General features: G+C 37.7%; 1 protein-coding gene across 7 annotated transcripts in view; it reads left to right on the forward strand.

The window, feature by feature from the left end:
* Window positions 1-17,475, forward strand: part of ATRN (attractin) — a 144,684-nt gene that overhangs the window by 17,117 nt on the left and 110,092 nt on the right. For all 7 annotated transcript variants that reach the window (XR_012491426.2, XM_019733755.3, XM_074318233.2 and 4 more), the window contains exon 2: window positions 15,331-15,414. Coding sequence is in view for 6 of the 7 variants with exons in the window: in XM_019733755.3 (XP_019589314.3) it covers window positions 15,331-15,414 (84 nt within the window). In the remaining variant the exon portion in view is untranslated. The remainder of the gene's footprint in view (window positions 1-15,330; window positions 15,415-17,475) is intronic.

Raw genomic sequence — 17,475 nt, forward strand, 5'->3', positions numbered from 1 at the left:
CATTTGCAAACTCTTTCTTCTTCTGGCTCTAAAAATTATAGAGTGCTTCATGTTACTCTTCGTGTATCTGCACTCAATCCTCTTCTGTATCTACACCTCGTGTTCAGGTTCTCCTTAGTCACAGGACTTTCAACGCTATGAAGTGGAACCCTTGGTTTTTACTCCAAGCCTGTTCAGTCCTCAGTTTTCTCAGCACCTGTATGGCAGCACTCAGGCCAACAACCAGGGTGTTTTCCTTACTTACTCTCTCTTCCTTACCTCCGAAGTACCATCAAATTCCAACTCTTAATATTTAACCACTAAAATTTATCTAACAATCTGCTGGTATTCTTTTTTTTTTTTCCGTTTGCAGGTAGGAGCCAGATTGTATATGTCTTTTTAGTCTGAAATAACCATAAAAAATTCTGAAAAGTGTAAGGTGGTATACAAATGAAAGGTGTTGTCAGATGACTGGCAGGAGTTGAATTTAAATGTCAGTATCCTTAAGCTCCTTTTGTTTCTTTATCCTTGCTCATTGCTTTTTCTTTCCTTTCATTCTTGTATATTTATATGGACTCTTTGAAAAGGGTATAGTTACAGAGTGTGTATTACTAGTAGGGTGGTCTTTGATTGAATGTAATCCTATTTTGTGCTTATTTTTGAATATTCAAGGCCCTGTGTGAGATTGTGGTTACTGGATACACAAGAAAGATCAAGAGCATATACTAGATAAGGGGAAATGTGGGTGGTTGGATTTGCTTTCCAGGGAAAGGGGGAATATGGTAGGAGTAAAAGCACAGTAGAGATGAGAATAGGCATGGAGTGTTTGGGGCATAGTGATGGGAACTGGCTTATCAGGGTGAGAGGAAGGATTGACTTCTTAGTAGCCAGAATGTCAGGAACAGGAGTTTGACTCCATTCCACAGTCTGTGCAAAGTCATTGTAAACATTGACAAGGGTAGTAACATAGTGACATCCGTGCTTTAAGAATGTTGTTCTGGGTGTGGGCAGTTCACGGAAGTTGTGACTATAGCCAAAGGCTTGGCAGAAAGACTACTCTGAATTGCTTGGTCCTGCGTTAGTGTAGCAGAGGGGATGGAGATGAAGGGGTGAATCTGAAGAAGACTTTGTTGACAGTTGTATCATAAATTGGTCATATATTTGATGAAGGTGATAAAATAAAGGAAGCAGCTAACAAAGGTCATTTTAATCCTGGGAAACTGGGGCTGCTTTATCATTTCAGGGGACTGTAGTTGAATAGGAAGAGATATTCTCCCCATATGATTAATGTCTCAAATTCTTTGCTAAGAATGTATCTAGAGACTTAGAAGAAATGAGGGACCACATGGAGCAGAGCCAAATATAGCTTGTCTCAGAGCCATATTTTTTGGCTCCTGGTTTCATTGCTGGGTTGAGTTTTACTGATTCTGGAACTCTCAGTTTTTGTGGTTGCACTGCCCTTTTATGCTCTGAGTTTTTATTGCTATTTAGAAAAACATATACAAACAATCTTTATATGGTTGTTTGTTTAAGGGAATGCTTTACATAAATTATTGGATTCTCCTGGTTCGTGAAACAAACTAGGCGTTCACAAGGTACCTCTTCATCTGAGATGATACAGTCAGTGTTCCCATACCTGGAACAAAGGCTCTGCCGCCAGTTCTTTAGCTTCTGAAATGCTCTTCTCTCCAGACTGTCATGGATACATACAGGAGTTTATCCTGGACTTTCATTGTAGTCAAGTTTTTTCATAGTAAGAGCTTACAAATTTTTTGTTGCTGTGAAACTTTGCTGGATCTTCATTAGGCAGCAACTGTTATGTGAACATCTGTGATGTTTTAGGCAGTGGATAAAAGAAGTAAAGGCGATATGTCCTTGAGAAAATCATCGTAGTCTAGTGAGCAGAGATACTTCTCTATATCGGTAATAATCAGACCAAGTGGTCAGTCTGAACACAGTGAAGGCATCACTCAGCTCAGTACATAAAACACTGGGCACAGTTCCCAGAGTTCCAAAGGACATTGGAACTGAGATCTGAAAGGGTGGTTAGGAGTTTACTAGGTGAGGGAGCAAGAGGGAGGGAAGAAGGGAAATAATTCCAGACAGAGAAGTCGTGTGCTAAGGCCTGGGGATTTACAGGCAGGTGAGTTTTGAGGGAGGAGAGTGATGTTGGGTATTGCTGCAATATGGGCAGCTCTGTTTGGGGAGCAGTGGCTAGAGATGGATCAGGAGAGGTAAGTTGCGGATGTTATTGCGATGGACCTTTGATGCAATTCTAAGGCAAGAAGAGTTTTCCAAGCAGGTTTTGATATGATCAGATTAGCCTTTAAGGAAGATGACAGGTGGCTCTGTAGAGAACTGACCAGAGAACTGGGCTGAGCTGTTGTAGGAGACCAGGCTTGGATGAGGGGAATTTGAACTAGGGGGCGGGCATTGGCAGTGGGGATAGAAAAGGGGGGGGGCGGAATGAGAGTGGTTTTGTAGGCTGAACGAATGCGTGAGGCAAAGGAAGGGTTGATAAGCTTTGAAAAACGGTAGATGATGACAAAATGGTGAAAAAAGGCAAGAGGTAAGAGAAGGGGATTTAATGACTTAAATTTATGACTTCGGAAATATGGGTCTGAAACATGGGTCTAGGTTTGTGCTGGAAATACAGCTCGGGCCGTTATCAGTATGAAGCTGGCACAGGAAGCATGATCGCAGGTGCGATTACTTACAGGGAGGTGGAGAGCTGGATCCAGGGCAGCTCCAGGGACAGGGCCCAGGGTTTGGACAAAGGTGTTGTCCCTTTTATTGAGTCTTTCAAGATAGGTGATTTACTATTATTTTTAAATGAGGGGGCATATTATTTTGTAGTTTTAGTTATCATCATAGATGGGTCATAGTAGGATATCCTAAACGTTAAAGCTCACAGCACTCATTTGTAATGTTATGTCATTTGTAATTGTTATAGATTTATTATTTTTAAATAGGACAAATGATAAATCTGTTCTATTTTAGGGCTATTAGTATGAATAAGTTTTCGTAAACTTTTTAATTATATTTTGATTTTAAGGAATTAGATGAAAAATTTCTGACTAAAGATGAAACTTTGGAATGTGGAAACATTTTTAGTATTCATGCCAAAAATTCAGCCACTTACTTTAACACCTAGAAGTTCCAAGATCGTTCATGGACGATTTGATTAATTTGGAATGTGTATTAGAATCATCTGTGGAGCTTTTAAAGACACCGACGCAAGCTGGGTTCCATCTGAGAGTGTTTCGTATTTGTGTCCCGTTATTTGTCACTTGTGTTTTCTAAAGTTCCGTGGGTGGTGTTGCTGTGTCCTCTAGATGAGACCCCTGTATCAGCAGTTTGGGCAGGGGCTTTGTTAGTGTATTTTGTTTCGTGCTTATATAGTTAAGTTCTTTGCTTAAAGCTGTGATAGCAAAGGGCAGACAGAATATCAGCTAGTTATTTGTTCTCATCATCATAGTGAGACCATTTGAATTTTTATGTGAATTTAAATTCTACAGAAAAATTTCAATAGCAGGTTTGTCTAGGCTCAGAGCATAATAGGGCTGGTTAAATAAAATATGGTATGTCTACACAATGGATTATTGCAAATGGAGTAGCTATGTAAAGGAACAAAGACTATCTATATGTTATATGGTTATCTTGAGAATATATTGTTAAATGAAAAAAGCGAAGAGCAGAACAGTGGTATTGTATGCTACCATTTTCAAAGAAAGGATGTCTACAAATATATACACGTGTATTGTTGTGTATGTACATAGATACATCAAAGCGTGATAAACCAAAACTAACGCAAATGGTTTCTTCTAAGGGAGAGAGGGAATGGTGTGGAAGAAACAGGAATAGAACCCAGACTTCTTAATATACTTTGTTTTGTGGATTAGGCTTTAGAATCATGCAAATGTTTTACCATATTATAAAACAAAAATAAATTAAAATGAGAGAAAAAAGGCAATCCCTAAAAATCCAATGCAAAATGAAATAAGTGAACCTAAATGATAAAGTTTGAGGCTGAAGCACATAGAATTTCAAGTGACTCTGTAACACAGTAATTTGACCATCCATTTCTAGTAGGATATGCCCCTAAGGACAAAGAACTACAAAGACATGTAGTTCTAAGGACATAGAACTACAATCATGTAGTTCGTAGTAATGTTGGTATTATTATTCTGGGTGTATGTTGTAAGGTAAAACAAATGGGTACTTACATTGGATTAGGGCCTTTGATTTTGCTGTAGAAAAGAGATACAATCAGAGAAGCTGGGTAAGAATCCTGGGACCCTAACTTTGATTTGGAAATGTAAGTATGAACTCATTATGCATTTTTTTTAAAGTGTATTTCCTAGTTCTCTCTACTGAAAACCAACGTAGGTAGCATTAAGCACTTCTAGTGCTAGACTCTGTTCCCTAAATGATTGCCACTAATAGCTTTGTATCACAAAACAAGTTACTGGGGAAATTTCTGTTTCTATCAATGATAGAATAGCTTTTTCTAAGCCAACCCTCCAGCTGAAAACAGATAGAAAAGCTGGGAGATATATATATATATATATATATATATATATATATATATATATATATATAACAGATTAAAAAAAACATATATATATATTTCAATCTGTAGGCTTTGGAGCATGAGCAAGGCAGATTAAAAAAAGATATATATATATATATATATATATATATATATATATATATATATATATGTCTTTTTTTTAATCTGTTTGTAGGCTTTGGAGCATGAGCAAGGCAGATAGCAAGGACTTGAGAGACCAAAATTTTGGAGAGAAGGAAAGCTCAGAGTGGTGAGGCCAACTTTTGGTACAGCTTTTCTAATGGAATGATTGGCTGATTTGAAATGTGCTGCTAGCAGGTTGAGCAAAAAATGGCAGCAGAGAGGTTGAGATTCTAAGCAGAGGTTTTGGTAATCATGTAGAGTTGGGGGACTAAATTGGGGTTCAAAGCCTGCGAAAAAAGAGAGGCACTGGAAAATGCCCCATGCTTTTATTTTTTCTTTTATAAATTTTATTGGGGAACAGTGTGTTTCTCCAGGGCCCATCAGCTCCAAGTCGTTGTCCTTCAGTCTAGTTGTGGAGGGTGCAGTTCAGCTCCAAGTCCAGTCACCGTTTTTAATCTTTAGTTGCAGGGGCGCAGCCCACCATCCCATGCAGGAATTGAACTGGCAACCTTGTTAAGAGCTCGCACTCTAACCAACTGAGCCATCCAGCTGCCCTTCCAGAAGCTCAGCGGCAGCTCGTTGTCTTCAATCTAGTTGTGGAGGGCGCAGCTCACAGGCCCATGTGGGAATCAAACCAGCAACCCTGTTGTTCAGAGCTCGTGCTCTAACCAACTGAGCCATCTGGCCGCCCCAACACCCCATGCTTTTAGTTGGGAACCTTGAAGAATAGGCTACACTCTGTGTTTAAGGGTGAACTAAAAATAGATAAGCTCTTATAAAAGCTGAAGCCTAGCTTTCAAATCACCTTAATCCTTGATTGGATTAAGGAGATTTGCGCTTTCATTGCATGTGCTAGAAGCAAATGTAAATCTGCTCTGGAGGAAGATACCATCAACCACTGATTCAATTTATCTGTTCAGTGATAGTGTTTGATATATATTTGTATATGACTATATGTAATATATATGGTATTTATAACATGATATATATTTATAAAACTTAGTCTGGTATTCAATAAAAAATAACCACACATTGTTGGTTATATATAAAAATAAAAGAATTGACTGAAAATAAAGAGAGAAAACAAGTAATTAAAATAGATTCATGGGGAGACTTCCAGGACAGATGAGATGGTACAGACTCACTTTCTCCTGCTAAGTTTAACTGTAAATCCTGGAGTTGATGCAGAAGATAACCAAAGGAGAACTCTGAAAGGTTGTAAGAAGGTGAGCTGGTTTGGGACCATAGGACTGGGAGAACAGCATAACCATAGGGTGTCTTGCATCCCCCTACCCAATAGAGGAAGGTCTCCGAAACCTGACCTAGCAGTTCAGGTAGGCTCATTCCTCTCCTGAATCAAATGAGAGTTTCTCTGAAAACGTCATGCACGCCGGACACCGCTGGCAAGTGTGATCAGTTAGGAGCCCCACTGAGAGTAAGTGCTGAGAAGGACTGTCCTTCCCAGCTGTCTTGAGACTTCTCCTTTCCATTGAGAGAGATCAAGGCAGGTAGACAAACTGGACGAGAGAGACTCGCTACAGCAAGCATTCTAGTCTGAGAAGTGTCTTTGCCCTTGAGGACTTGAAACTCTCCTCCCCCACCCCAAGGTGGGCACTACCTACAAAAAGGACACGGCTACAAGTGACCTAGTCCAGGAAAGTGTCGTTGGCCATGTGGGCCTGAGCTGCTTCTCAGAGAAGCTACCCAAAGACACAAGCAGGTGGGTGGAATTGGCAAGAGGGACCCAGCTATAGAAAGCGACACATTCTGGGAAGGCTTTGTCTCTGTGGGCTCAAGACTTGCCTTTCCCACTCAGAGACTCTGGGGAAGCTGGGGTAAGGGGCAGCCTAGGCCTGTCATATCCCTTTCCCACCACGGGAGACACCTGGCAGCCTGGCTTAGGGAAACTCCATTCACCCCCTCATGAAGCACCAGCAGAGACCAATGGGAGCGCAGTGGCACTAGATAAACAAAGCAGACCAAGTAATACCACAAAGGCTCTGAAAATTAATCTGCTATTGGAATAATAGCCCCCAAAAGTAGGCCAAGATCCACATGCTAAAACTAAACAGGGTGACTACCTGCTAAAATAAAAAACTTAAGACCCTATGTTAGTGACTTCTAACGTAAGACAAAGTGTTCATATAGTAAACAATCACGTGTCATGCCAATAACAACTTGAATCAGAAAAGACAATCAACAGACACCAATACAAGATGAATCAGATGTTGGAATTTTATGACAAGAATTTTAAAGCAGATGTCATAAAAGTGCTTCAAAATCAATTAAAATTATCTTGAAACAAAAATTACAAAATCTCAGCAGAGAACCAAATTAAATTAATTAGAACCATATTAGAAATGAAATTAGAACTAAATGGAACTTTTAGAATTGAAAAACACAATAACAAACAAACTCACTGGAAGGGTTCAAGAGTAGTGATAATGACAGAGGATGGAATAAGTAAACTTGAAAACAGAGCAATTGAATTTACCCATTGTAAATAACAGAGAGAAAACAGACTAGGGAAAAAAAAGACCTATGGAACAAAATATTTAACATTCATATAATTGGAGTCCCAGAAGAAAAAGAGAAATTGAGTGGGGCTGAAAGAGTATTGGAATGAAAGCATGGCTGAAAACCCAAATTTGGCAAAAGAAGCAAACCTACAGACCTAAATCTAAAGGCACGAGATACAGGATACAGAAGTCAGTCGCTTTCCTATGTACCAACAATGAAGAAGTGGAATTTGAAATTAAAAACACAGTAGCATTTACATTAGCACCCCCAAAAAAGAAATATTCGGTATAGGTCTAACAAAACACGTATAAGATCTATATGAGGAAAACTACAAAACTGACAAACAAAATCAAATAACTACATAAATGGAGAGCGATTCTTTGTTCCTGGATAGGAAAATTCAGTATTGTCAATATGTTGGTTCTTACCAACTTGTTTTGTAGGTTATACACAATCTCAATCAAAATCCCAGCAAGTTATTTTGTGGATATTGACAAACTGCTTCTAAAGATTTAAATGGAGAGGCAAAAGACTCAGAATAACTAACACAATATTGAAGGTAAAGAACAATGTTGGAAGACTGGCTTTACCCAATTTCAAGACTTACCATAAAGTTACAATAATCAAAACTGTGGTATTGGCGAAAGAATAAACAAATAATGAACTAAAACAGAGAGCCCAGAAACTAGGCAAAGAAAAAGTCTTGATAGTGCCTGAAGAGAAATGATGCATTACTTATACGGAACTCCAGTTTAGATAACATGTCTCATCTGAAAGCCTAGGGGCCAGTGGAAGTGGCACAAGTGCTGAGATGACAGAATGATCAATTGTGAATTCTGTATCCAGCAAAACTGTCCCTCAAGAATTAAAGGGAAATTAAAACATTCTCAGATGATGGAAAACTAAAAGAATTTGTTGCTAGCAGACCTACCCTTAAAGAATGGCTAAATGAAGTTCTTTAAACAGAAAGCATAAAGGAATGCATCTTGGAACACCAGAAAAGAAGGAATAATGGAGCAGAAATATCAGTACATACAATAATAGATTCTTTTTCTCCTGAGTTTTAACAATGAGATGCCATGATTGAATCAATAATATAAAACCATTTGATATCAAATATGGTGGTATTTAAAATAGTGAAGATAAAGAACTGAAATCGAAGTGAGGTTTCCACACTCCACTCAAAGGGATAAAATGTCATTACCAGTAGATTGTTATGTCACAGGTGTGTATTCTATTACCTAGAGTAACCATTAAGAACACTATACATAAGATAAAAGCAATATAAATAAATCAGGTTGGAATTACCTTATATGTAAAGGCAGATTAGATGAAAAAATGTGACCCAACTATATGCTGCTTATAGGAAAGTCACTTTAAATTCAACAACGTAGCTAGGTAGAAAGTAAAAGAATGGAAAAACTAAACCACACAAACATTAATTTAAAACGGGAGGAATGGCTATATTAATATTAGACTTTAAAGCAAAGAAAAGAACCAGTGACAGTGAGGGACATTACTAAAGATAAAATAACAGATTAAACATTGCTAAGGGTTAAGTACGGGGATTGTTTGGTGAAGATGTAGGAGTGAGGTCTGTGTGGTTATAAAGGGGGCGATATGAGGAATCCTTGTGTCGGAACTGTTCAGTATCTTGACTGTGGTGGTGGATACATGAACCTGCATAAGTGACAAATTGTATAGAACTTACACACACACATGAGAGCTAGCAATTAGAATTCGAACCAGAGTTTGAAATAAATGATTAATATCTTTAAGAATTTAAATGACAAGATCAGCAATTTCAGCAGAGAATTAGAAAATATAAAAAAAAGAATGAATGGAAATTGACAATACAGTAACCGATTTTGAGAACCTTAGACACAGGTGAAGAGAAAATTAGTGAACTGTAACATATGTTGGAAAAAATACCTGGACAGACGCAGAGAGTGGAAGAGATGAAAAATACTCCATCATTTGTGTGTTTTCTCATCCCCGACCATACACTCAATTTTTTTCCTTGAACCACTTGAAAGTAAGCTATCTGTATATAAATATATCATGACCCTCGACCCATTAAACTACAATACTTTAGTATGTATTTTCTAAGAATAGAGATAGTTTTAAGAGAGTTAAGTCTTAAGGTACAGTTTTCACCTTCAGTAAATTTTACATTGATACAGGTATCTCTTGCTTTTTGAAAGTTCCCATTCTGCCGCTTCACTTTTACAAAAGACCTACATTTGTGCCTGTTTTTGCTAACAAAGAAATCTAAAGAGCATTTTCACTTTTACAGAGAAAGGTGAAAAGGGAAAATAGTGTCCAGTATTTGTGTTGCAGCAAAGATTAACAGAGGATTATAGGAGATTAACAAAGACAAGAGTTAGAAAACACTGATAAAATTGATAAGATGATAGATTGATAGAGTAAACAAATTACTGATATCAATAATGACAAAGGCCATCACTATAGTTCCTGCTGACATTGGAAAAAAATCATAGGCTATTATTAACAAGTTTATTCCAATAAATTTGAAAAGTTAGGTGAAATCCAACAACTTCTTACGTTGATGCAGTAGAGAAAAAAATATGGGGTGGGGGGTTAAAATGAAGTTTGTTCTGGTGATGTCCTTGATTGAGTAGAGTTTAAGAATTCTAGATCCAGGCGGAGGGTGTAATTCTAGATGGAGTTACACAGTTTATCCATAGTAACTAGGGGGAAAGCAGAGTACCTGCATTTAGTAATGGGAAGAAAATACAGTTCTTTTCTGATTTATTTCTTCTTTCCACAGCTATTCATTTAGTGTTTCATGGAGGGTCATAGTTTTTCCTGCCTTCCACAGGAAGTGGTTTGGTTTGCCGAATGGATGGGCAGACTTCCCTGGGCTTGAGGCTGGGGGGTGGAGGGGTGAGGGTGGGGAGTTCTGGGAGACCTTAGAGCAGAGAAGATTCATACCTTGATGAAGAAAGTGTAAGATGGTGCAACCACGTAGGAAACAACTTGGCAGTTTTTTAAAATTTAGGTGTGTATCTATACTTCGATCCAGCGATTCCACTTTTGTGTATTTAGCCATGAGAAATGTCTGCACATACCCACATAAAGGCTTGTATAGAAATGTGCTTAACAGCTTTATTCGTAAGAGTGTATAACTACATAATCCAAATGTCCATCAACAAGAGAATGGATAAACAAGTTACGGTATATTCATACAGTAGAATACTGTTTAGCAGTAGGAAGGAACAAACTATTTAAAATATCTCTGTGTGATTACGTTAGGTCAGGTTCCATAAAACTGGTCTATAGTGATAGAAATAAGATCAGTGATGGGAGAGGCTACCTGCAAAGGGGTATGAGGGAACATTTTGGGGGTGACAGAACTGTTTTATATCCTGTTTGGGGAGTTACACAGGTGTACATTTATCAAAAGTTATCAAATTGTACGCTCAAGGTGGTTGCATTTTATTGTATATAAATTACTCATTAAGATTGATTTAAAAATTTGGTTGGAAGGAATCATATCAGTATAGCAGTCATTATATTAAATGTGAATAGATTCTGTTGTGCCAGTAAAATTATCAAGACTGGATTAAGAAACAAAACCTAACCATGTCCCGTTTAGAAGAAGCAAATTTATGGAAGTTTGATAAAGAAATATGAGTAATAAAGAGATAAATATCTAAGGCCCAGGAAAACAACAAAAAATAATTCTAATTTGAGCATCAAACTAATAAATGGATTATTGTCATAATAAAAGGCATAATTTATGAAGATCTAATAATCCTATGCTTATACAGCTAAAAAGCTAAATACATAAAGTAAAAATAATGGAAGAAATGGAGCAGTCATGGTATAGGATTTCAGTATACAGTTCTCATAAAGAAAATCTTAACAGATGAGAAAAGTTGCAGGTTTACAGGCCGCATTGTCTGGTAATAATACAAGTAAATTAGAAATAGTTAGAAGATGACTCCTTTTGAAACCTGCCTCCTATGGAGGATTCCCCTATTTACCCTTTATTCATTTCCACTGCAGAATAACCCTCAGCATATTCTCAAATTGGGAAATTGGTGGTAGCAAGGAGTTCATTCTTAATATTTCAGCTCTTACATTGTCTTCATGTTTTAGTTTGATGCCTTTGCCTCTGTGACTGCTGGTGAAGCGGTCACAGGCAATACCCGTGTCCCTACCTAGGTCACCAGTTACACTGTAAAACTCGATCTGAAGTTTTAGGTTGACATTCTTGTTCTTCCCCTTTCAAATCTCTCTAAGTTTTCAATAACAACTTGTTGGCCAGTCACTAGAACACAGGGAATCTCAAATTAAAAACAGGTAAAATTAAAAAGAAATAAAAACACCCAGTACGGAGGCGATGTGGAGAATAGAATATTTTCATATATTGCAGGTGCAAATGTGAATTGTTACAGCCTTTTGGGAAATAATTGGGCAGCCTGCTTAATAATAAAAATTCATATTTCTTTTAGCCCAGGGATCCTCCTCCTAAGAGTCTATTCTTAGAAAATGAAAGCATAAGTAAGGCCATGTGTATAGGGATATTTATTGCAGCAATGTGCATAATGTTCACCAACTGAATATAAGATGAATGTTAGTAGGAGGCGGGTAGAAAAATGATACCTCCGTAAGTTGGAATATTATGCTACATGAAAAAGAATGAATTAGATTAATACCCATTGGACAAGAGTCCCACAAACTTTTGTTGAGAGAAGGAAGATGCAGAAAACTTTGTGTAATAATTTATGCAACAAAAAATAAGAGAACCATGAATATATCCCGGGCTCATGAGTGTGAAGAAAAATAGTTAAGAATACTTGCTAGTAGTTAAATGTTTATCTTGGTGGGGGGTGGGTGTGACTACTTGGGGAGATAAGTAAAAAAAAAGAATTGTCCTTTAGTTGACAAAAAAGCCTGTTGGTGATTATATCTATTCATCATCTGTAAAATTATGTAAATGTGTATGTTTAAAGATACTTAGTAAATATTTAAAATAAATATTACCTATTTATTTTCTAAAAGTGATGCTGATTTGCAAATACCTCAGCATATCCGTGGGAAGTCCATAGAAATTCTTAGGAGCAAAACAAGCATAGTAGAGAGCCATAAACTTTTTGAGCTAAGCCTAAAACGAAAAATCAAGGAAACATGCTCACGTATGTGTGTGCTTACACACTGAAACAGTAACCCATGGGAAATTTAATTGTCCATAAAACTGGATGGTCTCTGTGATTGGTTGGGATTGGTCTTCCGGGACCTCTGCCTGCCTTTGATTTGTCATCCTTGGTGTTGGCTTTGTGTTTAGGCCCCTACTGTGTTTCCCCGAAAATAAGATCTAGCCAGACCAGCAGCTCTCATGCGTCTTCTGGAGCAAAAATTAATGTAAGATTCAGTCTTATTTTACTGTAAGATTCAGTCTTATTTTACTATAAGACTGGGTCTTATCTAACATTATATAATATGAGACCAGGTCTTATATTAATTTCTGCTCCAAAAGACGCTTTAGAGCTGATTGTATGGCTAGGTCTTATTTTTGGGGAAACATGGTAGCTTGATGGCTACAGTACTTCAGCTGTAAAATCTTAACTGTAGCAAATGCCAGAGGGAGAAGAAAGATGGTCTTTCTGGATGTCTGTTGTAGGTCGGGTTTCTTGGAAGCTTTTGCTGAGATGGAGATTGGGGTATAAGTTAGTTATAACACCTGTGAGAGGAAGGGGCCAGAGGCAGAACTGGGCAAAGGAAGACGTTGAGCTTCAATGCAGGCCTGACCAAGGGAAGCTCTGGAGCAAGGATTGCCTGTCCGAGTTGTCCGTGTTGAATTGAAATGCCCCGGCCTGTGTACCCACCCAGTGTGGGCTGCCCTGGGTAGGCAGCTCTTGAAGAAACTGTCAGCTAGAGGCTGTCTGATGCCTGTGCTGCTGCTGCAGCTGGCAGCAAGTCCGTCCTTGAAGGGGAAGTCTAGATGGCGCATCTCTCTGCCTACCACACTGACATTAAGAATGAGAACATAGTTCCTATCAGCCCTCCTGTAGACTTCCCCTCACGTCTAAGTATTAGATTACATGCCATGCCAGAGACTTCTTCATAGCCTTCAATGATCCTTCGTAGCCTTTCTCCACGTCTCTAGTAAAAAAAGTCCTGATTTTCACTGGGTCCGTGGTCATCTGGGATAATTCAGGCGACATTTCGTAGCCTCTGCACTTAGACATGTCTAACTTTTGGCTAATGGCTGAGTTGAATTGTCATGTTTGACTTGGAGGGGGCTGTGCACCTTGTTTACTTTCCTGCCTTCCTGCTGGGTAGGAAGTGAGAAGAATAGCTGCAGTTTGAGCAGCCACCTTGGATTATGATGTGGAAGCCACACGTTGAGGATGACAGAGCAACAGGGTAGAAGAACATCAGGTCCTTGGTAATCACGGAAATACGTTGCGTGCTCTGAACTGCTTACCTTTGGACTTTATGTCTCAGTCAAGCCATTAACATTGAGGTTTTTCTTTCATTTGCATTGGAACCTAATCTAACTGATACAAGTTTCTAATCAATTATTGAGAAAAGGCACTGGAAGCTATGATTGGCTCAGACTAACATTTTGGAAGTAGAACAGATGTTAGGGAGTAAGACACAGAGACATTTACATCAGTTAAATATAGCGGAGCGAGAGAAGGGCAGAGAAGTCAGTGGATTTTCAATCCACATTAGTTGTGATGGACCATGGAATCTTAACTATGTAAGTGGGAAAGTGAAACGTGTGGATGATGGGGTCTGATCATGAAAAAAGTGTTAGTTGGTTGGAGTGAGGTCCCCATGGGGCTGATGACTCACTAGAAAGGGGAACTAGGCTAAATGATTTGGAGGGATGGAGATGGTAGTCAGAGTATAGGACACCTGAAATGAAGGTTTTGGTGGTAGTGCTGTTACTGGTCATGGCAAGGCCTACAGGAATGGGTGACTAAAGTGGGGGGGGGGGCGGGTGGACGGAAGGATTGTTAATGGTGAAATTAAGAAATGGAGAGGCTGGGTTTTGGATGGAACATCTTGGATGTTGATGTAGTTGAATGGAAGGTGGTAAACTAGATGCTAATGTCTCCAGTAGGTGAGGAGAAGTAACTGGGATCTCAGTAGATGTCCAAGTAAGGGAGGCCTATCCGGAAGAGAGCATCTGCTTCAGAGAGGCCTACACTGCTGCTAGAAGAGGGATGAAGAATGATCTGGAAAGAGCAGTGAGGAAGGAAATAGCAGTGAGGAAGGAAATAGCATCCTTCTTAAATAATAAAATCTACATAACAAAATATAGTACACAAAATAGAAAGAAAAAAGAAACAAAATATATTTACAGAACATTTAACATACAAATGGGAGCGCCTTCATATAAAAAGAGCTTCTCAACATTAATTTGAAAAAGACAACTTGGTTACAAAGTGGGCAAAGAATATGAAATCTTCATTCACAAAGGAAGAAATGCAAATGAACAAAATGTGTGAGAAGATAGTCAACATTAGGGTTAGTATAGTCAAAACAATGAAATACTAGAAATGCTATCATATTGGCGAGACCTGAAACACTTGCTAAACTTCAGGCTTGGCGTGAGTGTGGGAAGACAGATGCTGGTGTACCCTGCCCCCTGCTCACGGAGTGTGGTCGGCTGCCACTTCTGAAGCAGCAGCTCAATGGCTCTGATGTGTCTGTCCTATATTGTGGCTTGATGTGCTCGCCCATCACTGTTATACTCTCTATAGTGTTATCCTTTGAAATACTTGTAACTGTTACTGTGTGATCTGATTTTTTAAAAAGCAACTCATATTTATAAATAAGTTCTTGTGGCTATTTTTATAGTACAAAGTACGATTTTCCCCTCTCAGCTAGAAAGATTTAGATGTTTTTTTTGTTCATTCCTGTTGGTTTTAGTGTATTTGTATCTCCTTTTCTTAAGTGTATATATTTGTTTAATCTATATTCGTATAATCTTAATGTAATTATCTAGTTATTTTCTTCTGGTTATATGGTACGCATTAATTTATTCACTATGCTTAACTTGGATTGTATTGAGAATTAAGAAAGATATTATTAATATATGAAATTTTGCTGGATTTAAGTTGTTTTTGATTTTTTGGTTTTGTTTTTTACAGACTAACTGGATCTTCTGGGTTTGTAACAGATGGACCTGGAAATTATAAATATAAAACGAAGTGCACATGGCTCATTGAAGGACAGTAAGTAGTAATGGCTAATTAAAAATTTTTTTTCAAAATAAAGCTCAGTATGGCATTACTTTTCCTACAAATAAAATTAATAATCTGTAGCATAAAGTACTTGAAATGTTTTTATTTGATAACTTTTTTTACAAGTGAATTTGATTTCCTTATTTTTAAAATCTTTATTGTTATTTAAAAAAATTTTCATGCTACAAATGAATTGTACACATCAGAAATTTGTATATTTTTAATTGTAGTAGTTAAAAACGGTTGAGTATTTTAAATTGTTTACTTTAAGCATTAGAAAATTATTGTGTCATTTTTTCTAATATTTTTATTGTGAGCAAGAAAGTCAGAATAACTATTGTTGCCCAAACAACTCTTCTGAGCCCCCTCTGTCCCTCCAGCTGTTGCCTTCTTTTTCTTCCCTTCATAGCGAACCTTTCTCAAACTTTTTCATTTGTTTCTCAAACTTTGTTTATCAAACTTATTGGTCTCAGAACCTCTTTACATTCTTAAATTTTTAGAATTCCAAATAATTTTTCTTTATGTGGGTTATATCTCTCTGTTTACCATATTAAAAATTAAAACTAAGAAATATTTAATTCAGTTTAAAAGCAAGAATAGTAAACCCACTATGTGTTAGCACAAATGACATATTTTTATGAAAAAAGAAACCTTGTATTTGAAAAAAATTTAGCGAAAAGAATGGCATTGCTTTACAGTTTTGTAAATCTCTTCTCTAACTTAATAGAAGACAGCTGGATTATCATATTTTCTTCTGCAATTCACAAAATATGTTGGTGAAGTATGTGAAGAAAATTACTTGAATATGAAGTAGGAAAAGGGAGGAGATTTTTAATAGCTCTTTTAAATAATTGTGGATGGTCTTTTTTGGTTACTACACCAAAACTTGACAAGTAGTAATTTCTTAAAAGTAAATTGCAGTGTGGAGTCTGAAACAATGTGAAAGAACTTTTGGAATTTGTTGGATTAAAATCCACTGGTTTTGTTGTACTTTGAATGGATCTTTAACCTATGCGTGGTTTTATAACGCCATGTATGGGCCATTTGGGAAATATTGAGATCTCAACTATGCAGATTTCCCAAAATGTTGACATACTTCATTATGTAGTATTAAAAAATCACACTGGTTAATCACCATCAACCTCATCAGAAAGTTTTAAAAATTGGGAAGTTGTATCTGGGTGGCAGATATAAATTTTCCAAAACTCTTAATTATTGCTTGAAAGCTTGTATTTTATCTTTGGCAATAAATACTGTCAGTTGTTTTCATTGAAGCAACAGGCTTTCTTTGTTCATTTTCAAGATAATATCTGCCAGATATACAAGTTTGAAAAACCATAGTTTGTCAGTTGTTCTTCCAGGTAAAAATGGTAAATGGGGTTCCAAGAAAAAAGCAACTAGTTCAGCTCACAACTCAAACAATTACAAAAGTGATTTTCCTTGAGATCATTGTACTTCGTTAGGCAGCAGAAGTGCTTTATGCAGACTTCCTACCTTGTCATGCAGGATTTAATAAAATTAGCAGTTTTTTTCCACCATGTAATAAAGATAACCTTAAATGAAAGTGTCATTGAAGAATAGCAGTGATTGCTAGTACAGTTTGGTGCTACGTTCTAAGGCGCCAGCAGTTTCATCCACCAGTGCTCTTGTATTGTTAGTAAATGCCAACATGGTGATAAAGGCACATGATAGCGCAGTATTATTGTGACTGTGGTGAACTCTCGGACCCCCTAAAAAGGCCTCAGGGCCTCTGGCGTTCAATGGACCACACTTTGAGAACCGCTGCTCTAGGAGTTGTCTGCCCTTGGCCTTTCTATCAGTTCACTCCAGTCTGATGTCCTCCTCTGCTGTTGCTCTGAATGTGGTTTCAGTGGTTGCTCCTCCTTGGCCTCAGCAAAAGACTTGAATTCCTCCTTTCCCTTTTCCCCACATTCAACCTGTCAGGAAATTCTGTCAGTTTTCTTTCTAGAATATCTGCCAAATCCATCTGCGTTGTCCCTTTCATATTCATCTCTACAATTATTGTAACAACCACCATCCCCACTGTTCCGG

This window comes from Rhinolophus sinicus, chromosome 13 (assembly GCF_057876585.1).
Source record: "Rhinolophus sinicus isolate RSI-liver-muscle chromosome 13, RSI-T2T, whole genome shotgun sequence".
In the NCBI taxonomy this organism is placed as follows: Eukaryota; Metazoa; Chordata; class Mammalia; order Chiroptera; family Rhinolophidae; genus Rhinolophus; species Rhinolophus sinicus.